This window comes from Bactrocera tryoni, unplaced genomic scaffold (assembly GCF_016617805.1).
Source record: "Bactrocera tryoni isolate S06 unplaced genomic scaffold, CSIRO_BtryS06_freeze2 scaffold_25, whole genome shotgun sequence".
Classification (NCBI taxonomy): Eukaryota; Metazoa; Arthropoda; class Insecta; order Diptera; family Tephritidae; genus Bactrocera; species Bactrocera tryoni.
Genome location: NW_024395977.1, coordinates 21,924,920 through 21,940,457, shown reverse-complemented (window position 1 = coordinate 21,940,457; position 15,538 = coordinate 21,924,920). Strand labels below are relative to the sequence as shown.

The following is a 15,538-nucleotide window of genomic DNA, read 5'->3' as shown; positions in this document are numbered from 1 at the left end:
ACAACGTTTTTCAATGAAAAGGTGAAGGCAACGCTCCGAATTTGGAAATTTTAAGCCTACCTTATTTGCGCAAAATGAATTTGAAGAAACTAGGACACATTGAAAAGCTACATGAAATGGTCCATAACCGCACTACCCTCTGCGTGTTAGTGATACTGGTCATTGCTATCATTATAGGTGCAACATTAGTATTTTGGATAAGCAGGACTAGTAAACGCATAAAGGACGCAAATGACAAGAAGGAAGCGGTAGTGAAGATCATATAAGCGGCCGCGGACGGCCTCTATTTAGAAGGGGGGCAGTTAACACATTAGTCTGCTAGTTTGCCCACTGTAGCGTTCTTAGAGCTACTCCACACCAACCAAATTCTTTGCTACTAATATCAGCGCGATAGCAGCGATTCAACTGTTGTCTAAACGACAACAATAACAACAGTATCAGCTGCAGTAACAGCAGAATTGCTGAAATTGTGCCAAAGCTTAGGGAATCAGGCAGGGCTCATATTTTTAAGTTAAGTTAACGTTTCTCAAATAACTAACGAGTGAGATTTCGATTCTTTCGTACAAACGAGAACACGTTATCGAATGAGGAAATTTCAAATTTCGAAGGTCCGTATTCGATAGCGAGTACAACGATCCGAAAACAAAAAAAAATACATGAATTTCGCTCGTTAACGTGTGCCGCGATTCGGGGATGTCCAACTTATTCCAGTGTGAGAGCGCTTCAAAATAAAACACCCAACATTTAGTACGAATAAAAATTACTATACAGTGGTCATTTATTATATGGAGAAACTATTTAAATCTTTTTAAAGTATATTAGAACAACTGACTTTTGACCTTTCAATACCCAATAAAAGGATTTAAGCTGTTTTTATAAGTGGTCTTGAACGATGCAACAAACCCCTCCGTTTACATATTTTTATGGTAAGATTTCAATCTGGTCGTCCCTCTTTTCCAATTGCTAAAACTCAAAACCTACAGAACTCGATTAGCTGTCAAAGTTCAGTAGGTTTGTACGTTTTGCAATTGCTCTCTCACTTCCAATGAGAGGAGTTGGAAATCTCTTTATCTCTGCTTATATTGTAATATCGTCATGTATCCTATCTTGGAATTGAGACAACCGTAGACATTAGTGAGACCAGCATACATTCTTTGATGAATGAACATTTGATTGTAGAAAAAAAAAATTTACGTGAAATCCCAGGCAATTTGCTGATCGCTCAAAAAAGGCTAGTGTCAATTGATCGAGAGAAATGACTATAGCATATGGAAGGCCACCAAATACCTAAAACGGCCCACCGTAAGACAGGTTCCGGTAAAAGATGCCAACAATTCTTGGTGTAGATCAAACACAACCATCTTAAAGCTTCATTTGAGCCATTTAACTTCAACAGTACCAGCCAACGCCGGGACGTTGAAGAATACATCGACAGTCCATGCCCAATGGATAAACCTCTAACAAGCGTAAGACTCTCAGAAGTTCAGTCGGAAATTTCGCGGATAAAAAATTCAAAGTCTCCAGGTCACGACAATATCGACGCATGGACAATCAAGACTTCCCAAGAAATTCCTGTTATTTTTAGTGTTGCTTTTTAACTGTAGCTTCAGGCTAAGTCATTTCCCTACGCAGTGGAAATGTGCTGAAATAACTATGATACCTAAGCCAAACAAGCCGGAAAATGAGTTATCTTCATTTAGACCAATAAGCGTAATGACAATATTCTCGAAAATACTCGAAAGAATATTTCTTCGAAGATTACTGCCAGAGCTGGAAAGGCAATCGATCATCCCAGATCACCAATTTGGTTTCAGACAAATGCACGGCACACCGGAACAATGCCATCGTATTGTGAAATCTATACTTTGTAGCCTGGAAGAGAAGAAGTATTGTTGTGCGATTTTCCTAGACATTCAGCAGGCATTTGACAGAGTCTGGCACTCAGGCCGACTGTACAAAATTAAAAAGATACTACCTACCCCGCTCTATCTCTTCCTCAGATCCTATCTGAGTTTCAGGCATTTCTACGTTAAAATTCAAGACGAAATCTCGGACATACACAGGAAAACAAGAAACAAGAAAAATGTATTGGTTGCTTGGCCCCAAGTATAAACTTAGTCTGAAAAACAAAATGCTTCTCTACAAAGCTGTGTTAAAACCTGTATGGTCTTACGGCATTCAAATTTGGGGTACTGCAAGTAAATCCAATATAAATATTATTCAAAGATACCAGTCAAAAACTCTTAGACTGATTGCTAAGGCTCCGTGGTATATCAAAAATATCCATCTCCACAAGGATCTGAACACATCTACGGTGATTGACGAAATAAAAAGATATAGCTCTAAATACATCACAAGACTAAATTGCCATCCCAACACACACACCATAAACTTATTAGTCAACAGTGAAGACACACGACGACTTCAAAGACTGCATCCTCTAGACCTGCCCTTTAGATCGTAAGAACTAATTGAGTAGTTAATGCAAAAATAATCATACGATACATTTACTGATCACCCTTACTTTAAGGCCAAATTGCACTTAATGCATCAATGTGCATTATATCAGTCAATTACATTTACTTATTGTTTTACGACAGATTGTAAATAAAGATATGCAATATAACAAAAAAAAACAAAAAATCGAGAGAAAGGTTCTGCTAAGGATTTATGGTTCTTTGCGCATTGGTCACGGCGAATACCTCATTCCATGGAGCAAAGAGCTGTATGAAATATACAATGGCATTGACATAGTTCTACGAATTAAGAAACAGCGGCTGCGCTGGCTAGGTCATGTCATACGTATGGACGAAAACACTCCAGCTCTGAAAGTATTCGACGCAGTACCGACCGGGGGAAGCAGAAGAAGAGGAAGACCTCCACTCCGTTGGAAAGACAAGGTGGAGATGGACCTGGCTTCGCTTGGAATCTCCAATTGGCACCAAGAAGAAGGAACGACTGCGAAAAGAAGAAACGACTGTTGTTAAATCGGCTATAATCGCGTTAGCGGTATCTACGTCAATAAGGAAGAAGAATGTCTAAATATTAGTCTTAAATTATGTATTATAAAAGTGGTTCAAAAAAATAAGAAATCTATATTTTCGTTACCCTCTGCCTCCATATCCTTATTCGCGTTGTGCTTAAACTTACCTATTGAATACAATGTATATATACAAGCTTTGCCCGGAAAGTAATAGTACTAAGACGATTTAAAAAAAAAGTTATTGAACCAATCGTTATAATTCCTTAAAAACTTTCAAAATAGGCTCCTACTGCGTCGATGCAACGCTGACAGCGCTATTTCCAAGTATTGAAGGCATCACGGAAAGTATTCTCCGGAATAGCCTTGAGAGCCGAGGTGCATGCTGCTTGGATCCCCTTTCATCGGCCTTTACAGACAAAGAAACAAAAAAAGCAGTGTGAGCCGGGGTGTTGTCGTGGTGCAACTTCCAATCGGCTGTGATGTCTTGTCGGACCCGATTGACCCTTCGTTTGAGTCTCTCGAGGACTTCCACGTAAAACTTCGAGTTGACGGTTTGTCCAGGAGGAACTAATTTATGGTGGACGATGCCTTTGATGTTAAAAAAGACAATGAGCAACGATTCACTTTGGATTTGCTCATTCATTAGCAACCTCTTCCAGGCCCTCCAAAAAGGCCTGGTGCCACCGAAACACACCACTTCTTGCTAAAGCAACATCTGGGTAAGTCTGCTTGATCATATCAAACGTCTCTGCGGCAGATTTACCGAGTTTCACACAGAATTTAATCGCGTACCTCTGCTTTAACAGACGCTGCATTTTCGGCTTGCACAACTCACTGAAACCCGTCGCCTGAAAATGTCTGTCCTGACTCTCCAGGTGCTCGAAGACAACTGACCAGATGACCGCTCGTTCGTTAGCTAGAAACGCCCTCTACCGAATCCAGTCGGAGCGCGTACACTCCGAAGTACAGTCGCCGCGGAAGAAAATCAGTCCTATTACTTTCCGAAAACCCTGTACTATGCATATTTTCTCCTACTTATTAGTATACCTACCTTTTTACTAACTCGTTTGACTTTTTTCAATGCCAAATGTTACTTACCCTTTTTAAATTTGATACATATACATATGTACATACTACTATGAGCAAAAGATAGTAAGATTTTATTCATAGTTTTAAAATTATTAATTTATTACTCAAATCCTATGTCGTCTCCCTCAAAATCATCCCATTCCATTAGTAGAAAAAATTTTTAAAGTTAATTTACTGAATGGCCTTCAATGCGCGTAGCGATTTACGTTTAATGACTTTAATTGACTCAAAGCGGCTTCTCCGAAGCAGTCCTTTGAGTTTACTGAATAGCCAGAAGTCACAGTTATGAAGAATTAATGTAGTATGCGACCATAATTCCGGGTCGAAAGGAGTTCGGAATGCAGCACACCCTCTGGTGTGTTAGAATCTGCTATCTTTATTAATTGTCCAGTGAGAATTTCATGATATTTCATAAATTGAAAGTGAAGTTATTGCGTTTTAAGTGTCAGTATGTTTGTGTTATCGGTGCGGAAATGAGCTTCGAACAAAGAGCCAGAATTAAATTTTGTTAATTTTGTTTTAAAATTGGTAAAACGATTACCGAAACGTTTCCATTGATGAAACAAGTTTATGGCGATGAATGCCTATCCCGTAGCAGAGTGAACGAGTGGTTTCAACGTTTTCAAAATGGTCGTGAGGCATAAATTACGATCAACATGTGGGCAAATCTAAATCCGTTATCACCGGAAATTCCATCGAAACTATGCGTGAATTCATCAAAAATCAACCAAAATCATCTTTGAAATTCATGGAAATGGAATTGAACATCCCCAAAATATCGATTTATCGCATTTTGACCGAAAATTTGGGCTTACGAAAGGTGTGTGCACGGTTTGTTCCGCAGTTGTGACGACCAAAACTTGCTCAGAAACCAACATTCGAAGGACATCATTAAACCGATTATTGACCAAAAATCACATTTTAACCATTAACCACTCCCCGTAAAATGCATTTTCCCATGAAAGGAAAGCGTTATGCCGACGTAGAGCCACTCAAAGGGCTTGCACCGCCTTATTGGTGGCCATACCGGCAAACGAGATAAAACACTCGTTCGACATGCTTTTGGACCGTGCCAAAAGCTGTATTGAAGCAGAAGGAAACTATTTTGAATAAAATAAATTGATTTTGCCGAAAACTTTACTACTTTGGAATGCACCTTGGAGTTAAAGGGTAGAGAAGGGTTACAAGTTATGTTAAATTTTTACGTAGAGTTATTAAAAACTACGGCACCAGCAATTATTCGAACACGTGTCAAAAAAAGGAGGGTTACGGTGCTCCTCATAACCTGGTGCTGTATCATCCAAAGTTAATTAATCAAGATTAATTCGTTAGACTACAGTTTTTTGATGAGAAAGCATCACTTTGCACGCGAAAATTCGAGCAACGCTGTTAAAGTAACACGCTCTGTCATTAAAATCTTGCGTATCACTAGCGTAACAAACACATCATAGACATTTTCAATGCGCAATACGATGGAGGAGGAATTGTAAGTGAGTTGTGTATTAAATATTAAGTTTATATTTGACTAGAGGACCCGTCCACGCTTCACTGTGGCTTATACATAGATAATACTACTACTACCATCTATGTGATTTCTATTAGTTGGATTATAACTGTTAGTTAATGAGATATAGCATTTATGTGAAGCAACTTGTGTTAGTTTACAAAAAAAATGGATCATAAAGCATTTCGTGTGTTAATAAAGTATTACTTTTTGGGGGAAAATACTGTTGAATTTGGGCTCAGGGAAATCCACCGTTGAAAAGATATTTGCTAAGCTGAAAACAGACGAAATGAGCACCGAGGACAATGACGCTTTAAAGAGGCGAAAGCTCTGTGCAAAGTGGGAGCTCATTTCCCATTGGAGTCTAATCGACAGTCATTCTAGTGGACTGCACATGATGAACCGGTTCTCAGGCGTGGAAAGACGAAAAAGTCGGCTGGAAAGATTATGATATCAAGCTTTTGGGATGCACGTGGTATAATACGACTCAACGACTTATTACTGAGCCAGTTATAATCTATTTCACTGCGTATTTGGTTGCAATTCTTTTCTACTATTCCAAATCTTAGCAATTGTATTATTTTTGAGGAAGAATCTGTTTTAAATTGGACGCATACATATACTAAAATGAATCCTACAAAAATGAATTTTTAAAAATTTTTATGATTTGAAATATAATATGAAATATGTATATAATGAAATGAAATTTTCAAATGATTTCTACGAACATGAATTTTTAACAAATGCTTATAATTTGAAATATTATTTTTGTATTTATGAGTTGTATTGGATTCTAATTATTTTAGTATGCAATCCAACGAAAGTTGTGTCAAAGATATCTTCATTCTCCACATCTGCTTTAAAAGACGCCAAGCACGATTTTGGAATCGTGGCGAAGGCAGCTTCCATAGGTAGGCTACAAGCGCTCATAGAAGGCATCTTTGGCCACATCGTCCTCTTCCGTCGGGACATGGGTGCAAATCACCGATGTTAAAGAATTGATGCGTTTAGTACAAATAAATTAATTTGTAAGTACGTTGGTCGTAAAAATACTAAATTTCTGTGCGTCTGATCGACTTTAGTAAATTATTCAATAGAAACGTTGTATATAAAAAATAAATTAAATAAGTAAGAAAGAGCTAAGTTCGGATGCAACCAATATTAAAATTTTGTTTCACTCATTTTCCATTTTATTTCGTGTTTCATTCATGCCACTGTAAATTTCCGAAAATGTTGTTACGTTATTTTGCATTTCAGGTGACGATATACTCTATATAACTCATACACTGACCGACATATTCGGCATAAGGTATCTTAGAAAAACATGACACATACAATAAAAAAAGCAATCATATAGAGCAAAATCAGCCGGATGTCCGAAAATCCTGATATTAATTATATAGGTAATAGGTCAAGATTTTACCTATTTTAGATACAAAGATACACTATTCACCAAAAATTGTGCGGTGCTGCACCCATCGTCCAATTTTCACATCGGCTTCCATTTAGCTCCCTCATACTAACCCGTGGGTAAAATGTAATTCCTTTAGCGTATTTACATATTGATTTGTTATTTTTAGTAGTTTTTAACCGTACTATTATATGGGGAGCTAGCGGAGTTATCTTCCAATTTCATCCATTTTCACGATATCGGTTGGAGTTCTTTGTGCTCGGTGCATTTGGCTGTTGTAGCTTTAGCAGTTTAGGATATATATACATTAAACTTATTAGAGGGCGGGACCACGCCCAATTCTTCAAAAATGAAAATAAAATAAAAATAAAATATACATGTTTTCTTATTTGCTTACTATATTAAGGGTTTTTAGAAGTAGATTAATATACACAAAATTACCACAGAAAACACAATTGTCTGCGCTAGTAGTCGATATCCACTCGTAATGTACATTTAGGTATTCTGCTGACGCAAGTAAAAGGACTTTAAGAGATTAATTGTGTGCATTGGCAACATAAAACTATATTTTATAATAAAATACTGTATTTGGTGTTATCGAACAAGGTGTCTTCTTTTCGTTCTCTGTGAAATAAAAACGTCTACAACCTAGAATATGACGCAAACTGTTTGGTTTCCTAACCTGTACACAGAAGCAATCCATAATTTAGAACCTGTAATAGTAAGGGACTGTGGGAACATCGCAAATACAATATGTTTGTGGAATTATCTTTCATCTCATTAAACAAGAATTCTTCAATGTAATATTTCTTTAAAATGGAACGTTTAAAAACTATATTCCATATTTTAGTGATTTTTCGCAGTTCTTGTGTCATTGTCTAAAATCAATTTTTCAGCCTTTTTCCAACTTTCCCTTCATACAAATTTTATTTTGTTTTCAGTTTGAATGTAAAAAAACCGTTCATTTTGTTCTAATTGTCCAAAAGTTAGTTAGTTTTACATTCCTTTTAAAGAACTTAAGCATAAAGAGTCATACAAAGGATCGCATGAATGCACAGTGGATGAAATAATCAATTTGGCACGGATTAATTAAAATTTTAAATATTTAAATTGCGCTGATAATATTTTATTATTCGATGGACAATACAACACTGCAACTGTTAATAGTTTTGTTTTGTTTTTCTCTTTATATTCCCACAATTGTAATCTTTCAAAGCTGACATATGGCACGACAAGTGTATGCGGAAAATTTGTACTGCCTGGTTTTAAAAACTATCGAACGCGGTACTGAAGAACTTATTCCATTAGCCTACAATGGTTTAAATCAACTGCCGTAGAAGTCAATGTGATACGAAGGTTTAAAGTAATTTTGCGCAATATTTTATATGCAGTGAATGCGGAAGCTTTTCGCACTGTAGGGATAATCGTTAGCACATATCCGTGTTCCATATACGTCCATATATCTATACTATTTTTAATTCATGGTGCAGATATAATAGAAAATCTTTCGCTTCAAATTAGGATGCTGCCAGAGGTGGAACTATAGCCGCTAACAAAAGATTTTCGTTACTATATTGACCATAATGGAAGATCTTTTATACTCATTGTTGGTATCTTCAGCCTCACTCATTTCATCGAAATTCACAAAATCATCGAAATTTACAAAAATAAATTAAACTGGTTCTTTCAGATGAATTTGATCTTTCGTGCAACTGTCCTTCTGATACTTCTTACTCCGAATACGTTTTTTTAACGTCGTAAGCGTAAGTTATTAAAAAAAAAGTTCTATATAATTAAAAAAATAATTTTTTTTATATTTTTTTTTTTCCGAAATTAACTAAAAATTGGTGTTAGTGATTAATTTCTAAAAGAAAAACCAGAACGGTTATATTGTGCAGTTACGATTGTTCTATTCGATCTGAAGTAATTAATTAATCCGTACCAGATTGGTAATTTCGTTCACTAAGGCCAACTCATAAGTTTTCTATTGATTACAGAGTACATTAATGGAAAGACGATTTAAATCTCTTTAATCAATTGGTTTTGTGGAAAATCAATATTTAATTTATACGTAAAGATTCGAATATTTGGATGCTTTAGTTGTCAACGAAAAAAGTTTACACCAAAAAAGCAACATAATTGAACTCTTCATAATATATTGTTCAATAATTTTTTCTTCATTGTATTACTGATTTATCTCGTAATAATATGTGCAAAGTTAATAATCATTTTAGTCAGCTTTGTGTCGTGAATTATCAATAGCCATATTCGTTGTCCTAAAAAAAAAGCAAAGTTACTACTATTTTTTGTTTTGTTTTTGTTAACTCACTTTTAGCGTTTCTTTAGCTGAGGACCGATATCTTGTTTCTTTTTCACATAAATCACGTTCCCTGTTGTGCTTGGAACGTTGAATATAATCGAGCTTAGAGCCATATCGACATCCATATTCATTATTATCCCTATCTACATCAGTATCAGCTCTTTCATCTCTTTCTTTTTGCTGTGAATCTGAAGATAAGTTCATTTTATGGCTTTCATTTCGACGCTGTTCATTAAAGTTATGGAAATTTCCTCGATAAGAATTATTTCGTTCACGAAAACTGGCGGTACCACTAGTGAAAAATTTTTGAGACCCACCAGTTACTCGAATATCTCTTTCCCTATCACGATCATCACTTTGGCGACTATAATGTCTGCTTATAAGTGGAGTCGTTGTTACACTATCGTAAGAAGTTGGCTTCTTTGAAACTTCCTCTTCTTGTTTTTTTTCATAATGGTAAAAGTCGTCAAAAATGGATGTAGAATGCTTATAACAGTGGAGTATTTGAAGAACTTCGATACCTTTAGCATTAGGCACCTCTTGAGTGTCGCGTGAGTTTGTAACAGATTTATTGTCATTGTTTTCTAGACGTATGTGCCTTAATTTAAGGTTCGGAACATCCTTCACGTAAATCCACTTCACTTTGAACTTTCCTTTCCACTTATCTTGAGACCATACGCTTGATGTAGAATTATAGTCAACAGCGGTGATCATTTGAGCCATTCCACAGAAATGACCGGAACCATTTACAGAAAAGAAGAGAAGAACTTGCCCACCCTCCTTTTGACGTTCTTTGAAAGCATCATCAAGTCGCTTGTTGCCATGATCAGTTGAACACCAAATTTCATACTTTATACTTCGATGAATATCATCTTCGGAATATGATTTAATAACAAAGAATCTAAAAGCATCAGAAATAAATTATTTACACAGATATTACAAATGTCATATAGATACCTAGCTGAAGTTGCAATATTCAAGTCAATTTCCAAGGGATTATAATTGTTTTTATCATATAGTTTTTCAAGCACTGCATTTGAAACTTCTGTAGTTATTTCGTCAACATTCTGGCATGAATCAATACTTCGTTCAGCAATATCTTTTATAGTAGATTCTTGTTCCGTTAAACGAGTATAGTTTTTACGTTCCGTGAATCGACTTTGATAACCACAATTTGCAATATTATTATCGGATCGACGAACATGACCTAAGTTTGTATTTCCAGGCCCCCGATTATTTTGTTCCAAGATCTGTAAAGACCAGTTCTTACGCGAATTATTTATAGGTGAAGTTCGCGCGCGTCCATAATTACTATTATTGTAATTCAGTTTATTTTCTTCGCGAATATATTGACTCCCTTTGTGACTTCTGTCGGCCTTCTCTTCTATTTCATAATCACATCCAACTCCAACTGTATAATTGGGATCAACTTCAATAAATGATTTATCAGTCGACGGAGGTGGAGATGGTACAGGAGGAGGATTGTTGTTTGGCAATTCCCACGTATTAACATCCAAGTTATGTTTTCCCGGTACCATTGGCGGTGGAGGCATGCCTGGCCCTTTTTTTTTATGATTTAATGTTGAAAGATTGGTCTAAAATTATACTATGTTATATAAGTGATTCAAAAAAGGTTATCTACTTGTTCGGTACCCTTAGAGCCGATTTGGCTGGCTGCGAAGCGATTGACGCCCAAGTCGTTTTTTTGGGTACAACAGAAGCTGTGGTAACTGTTTTCTTATCCTCATTCGGAGCACTTATAATCGCTTTGTTCTCGAATTTACCCATTGTATACATATTTTCTGTTCTGATGGCCTATTATTATATATAATTTTTACATACTAATTTCGCTTTTTTCAATGGCAAATAATACTTACCCTGTTAATGTTTGAAGGATTGTCGTTCATATTTTTCCCTTTTTTCTGATTCCCCCATGAATTTGACTGAAAGTCATCTCTTTTCGTATGGTTAAAACTACCTGTTTTACCATTCTTTTTAACGGAGTCTAAAAAAATTCAATAGAATAATCGCTATAGATATATATGTACATATTAAGTTACATTTTGGTTCTGGTAATACATGTAGAATATTTAATTACAAAAAAAATAACAAAATTTTAATTAATTAAATCTATTAAGGGTTAACGTAACAGCCAACTAGAAACGACCATGGGGTATTTTGGAATCTGGTGGTAGATGAGCTTTTCCATTTGCTAACATCCAATGGCATTCAACAAAATGGCCATCATTCCGTAAGCGGTAAGGAGATCTCTTATATCCTTAGAGCAAGTAGTAGATTATAAATTTAGGTGAAAAAACACATAGAAGCCACGATTGTCACCAAAAGCGTTAATAGTATGCGAACACCTAGCTGGTAGAACGTATGACTGTGATAACAATAGGTCGAAGTGGATTCTTCAACTTTTAATCTAATCTTTCTTTTATGAAATCATTTAACACAAACCTAGTCAACTTTTAATGCTGATGTACGTTTACAGAAAATCAATGGTATAACCATTGTAAGGAAGGGCTAAATGCGGGTGAAACCGAACATTTTATACTCTTGCAACTTGCAAGAATCAAAGTCAAGGAAATACTTTAGGATGTAAAACGTCAATCAGAGAATCAATTTTATACTACATATGTACATATATACATATTCTCTATATAACTCATCGACGTAAGATTTGTTAAAAAATCGAAAATCATTATACGTAATATATAAGTAGGAATATGAGAAGAATGCTACGTACTAAATTTAGTGGAAATCGGTCGGTCGGTTCCCGAGATATGTGATTTCACCAAAAAGTGGGCGGTGCCACGCCCATCGTCCAATTTTCACACCCGCTCCCAAAAGCCTTCTTATACCATCTCGGAGGTAAAATTTATTGTCTCTGGCGTAATTAGTAATTGATTTATTGCGTTTTTAGTAGGTTTGAACAGTACCACTATATAGGGAGTGAGCGAAGTTATCTTCCGATTTCATCCATTTTCACACTGTCGGTAGGAATTCTTATAATATCTGCGCTCAGTTATAGCATTAGGAGTTTAGATAAAGGGCGGGGAAACGCCCACTTTTCAAAATTTTTTGCCCGCAGGTGCCTCATGCTACTGATTTATATCTTAATTTAGTGCTTAGTTATGACACTTTCTAGGTTTTCGGTTAATGGCGATTTGTTGGCATGGCAGTGGTCTGATTCCGTTCCCATTTACGAACTCGTAATTTTTTTGTACTAACGAACTCGCATACCAAGTTTCATCAAGAAGTCTCAATTTTTACTCAAGTTACAGCTTGCACGGACGATCGGACAAAACACTTGTACGGTTTAAACTCAGTTACAAAGCTGGAAATCATTAAATCGGGTGTATTTGAGCTGATTGCGTTAATTCGAAGCATTACTCAAGTATATTAGGGAAAATGTTTTCACATAATTTAATGAAAATAATCTACACACTGAGAGGCAAATGCGCCAAAAAGTCTGGTAGAATGACTAAAATCGTTATATGTTGTATACGTGGGCTGCTATATATATTCTGGCCTAGGGCAACACTAAGTGTTGCCAGGTGCAATCTGACATTTCCATTGGAAAGTTTGACATTTTTGACATCACTCAGAACGTTTTGTCATTTAATCGTGAAATGTTTTATTTACAGGGAATTAAAAAATTCATCTCGGCCAAAAAATGGAATGAACTTGTGAACATTTTCGTGCGATCATTTTTCACAACTTTCGACGTGGATTATCACAAGAGTGCATCTATGAACTAAAATCTTTGTATGGCTATGAAGCACCATCCTATAGCACTGTGAAAAACTGGTGCAACAAATTCAATTGTGGCCGACGCTCGCTCAAAGACGAATTCCGTGAAGGTCGTCCAAAAACAGCCGTTGTGCCAGAAAACATCGATGCCGTACGTGAACTGATAATGCAAGACCGTCATGTAACATACCTTCAGATAGAGGCATGCCTATGCATTTCTCCCACCAGCATACATTCGATATTGTATGAACACCTGGCCGTAAAAAAGGTTTGTTCTCGTTGGATCCCGCACAATTTGACAATCGCTCAAAAAAAGGCTCGTGTGGATTGGTGTAAAGAAATGCTGAAAAATACGATCGCGGTGCTTCAAAAGACGTTTATAAGATCGTCACAGGTGACGAATCATGGATCTATGCGTATGAGCCCGAAACAAAACAGCAATCGACCGTGTGGGTCTTCCAAGACGAGCCAAATCCAACGAAAGTTGTTCGTGGAAGAAGCACTTCGAAGCAAATGGTCGCCTGTTTCTTCGGCAAAACTGGTCATGGGGCGACTGTTCCGCTTGAGCAACGTAGGACGGTCAATTCTGAGTGGTACACCACCATGACAATGTGAGCTCTCACACATCGGCTCAAACAAGCGCCTTTTTGACCGACCAAAACGTCGAATTGATGGGTCATCCGCCATACAGCCCTGACTTGGCACCCAATGACTTCTTTTTATTCCCACACATCAAGAAAATAATGCGTGGTCAACGATTTTCGTCGCCAGAAGATGCTGTTGAAGCATTCAAAAACCATGTTTTGGAGGTGTCTCAATCGGAGTGGACAAAAGTGCTTCGAAAATTGGTTTGAGCGCATGCAAAAGTGTATAAATCTTGATGAAGAATATTTTGAAAAACAATAAAACCATTTTCGTTGATAAATATTCCTATTTTCATTATTAGGCCAGAAATATAAGTATATAGCAGCCCTCGTACTACAAGAATTTATGTTATAGTATGCTGAAGACAATATGCCACTTAGGTGGATATACATATATGCAGGACAACGACCCTAAAAACACGGCTAAGTATACAAAGGATTGGTTTAGGGTCCGAAACCTAGTTGACTCTATGCTGAAGCGGTGTCGATAAATTTTAAACAACAAAACAAAATAATAAACTACTTAGAAATTGATATTATCACAATTGAATGAAAACTACATTAAAAGGAGTGGATGACTGAACGCCAGCGCAAAGCATGCAGTGCAAGCGCACACCACCACCGCATGTGACGATCAATTTAAGCTCGCATATACATATTGACTTCGGCAAAGAAGTGTTTCAAGTGTTACGCACGAAACAAGCAGACACTTTGTTTGACTTGTTGCCGAAGACATAAGACACTGCGTTTAGCTTATTGCCGAAGTTCAATTGCGTTCCTTTGTTAGCGCCAAAAGCATGTTGTTGGTAGTCAAATAAAGTGTCATGCCTTCGGCAATAAACTAAACGCAGTGTCTTATGCCTTCGGCAACAAGTCAAACAAAGTGTCTGCTTGTTTCGTGCGTAACGCTTGAAACACTTCATTGCCGAAGTCAATATGTTATGCGCACTCTTCGCTTTGCGCTGGTGTTCTTTCATCCACTTCTCTCTCTTTAGCATCACACGTAGCAGTCAATGCAGTGTTCAGTCGCAGAAGCAAGAAGTATTGACTAAGTGTACAATAATTGCGGCCACCGCATGCAGATCTCTGATACATACATACATGCATATGTGACGTGAAAAGCGACGATACGTACGACGTGTGAAGTAAACGTGTCTTTACTGTGTTCCCGAAATTTCTTAGTAAATTTCTAGTTTTTTATATAGAAAGAAGTGGATTTTTGTGTGAGACGTTCCGAGAGGATTGACCAGCTAAATGGACACCAGACATACGGGATTAGATAAGTACACTTTGATATATACTTATATATGTATAATCAATAGGACATACCTTTTGTTCTCCGCGCCAATTTGCAAAATAGTTTGATTTTTCCCCCCTATAACAACGTGCAATTAATTATATTTTTCCTTTTTCTGCTGTTGTTATTTTGATCGATCAGCTGTTCCCTTCCTCGTGTTTTCGTTTTCCTTTTGGTTTGTGCATTGCCATCCATCGAAAACACAAGTATCAGCTGTTATCTTTTTTCTTTCGGTTCTGGCATTGCCAACCGTTTTGTTTTTAAGTTAAGCTTTAAAGCACAGCGATGGGTGTTCCCAGACTATCTTTTTTTCGGAGGTATAGCCTACGAAAATAGTATTGGGCGAACACCGCATAATCCTTTCCGAAGGATTTCAAAAATAATGAGAACGCCGAGTAATGGAAAAAATAAGGAGTCCGCGCCGCTGCTGGACCAAATAAGGAATGTGATACTGCCGATCATGTAAGACAAGGCTCTAAGCCCGAGGAATCGCAAAACAGAGAAACGGCTAGCATTTTTAGCAAACTAGCC

General features: G+C 36.9%; 1 protein-coding gene across 3 annotated transcripts in view; it reads right to left on the bottom strand.

Annotated features, from left to right (window-relative positions):
• Window positions 1-8,990: 8,990 nt before the first annotated feature.
• The window catches only part of LOC120780286 (YTH domain-containing family protein), a 70,820-nt gene continuing 64,272 nt past the window's right edge, over window positions 8,991-15,538 (bottom strand). For all 3 annotated transcript variants that reach the window (XM_040112552.1, XM_040112553.1, XM_040112554.1), the window contains 5 exons: window positions 11,185-11,312; window positions 10,961-11,122; window positions 10,265-10,902; window positions 9,317-10,208; window positions 8,991-9,263 (listed from right to left, as the gene is read on the bottom strand). In XM_040112552.1, the coding sequence (XP_039968486.1) occupies window positions 9,243-9,263; window positions 9,317-10,208; window positions 10,265-10,902; window positions 10,961-11,122; window positions 11,185-11,312 (1,841 nt within the window). In that variant the 3' untranslated portion in view covers window positions 8,991-9,242. The remainder of the gene's footprint in view (window positions 9,264-9,316; window positions 10,209-10,264; window positions 10,903-10,960; window positions 11,123-11,184; window positions 11,313-15,538) is intronic.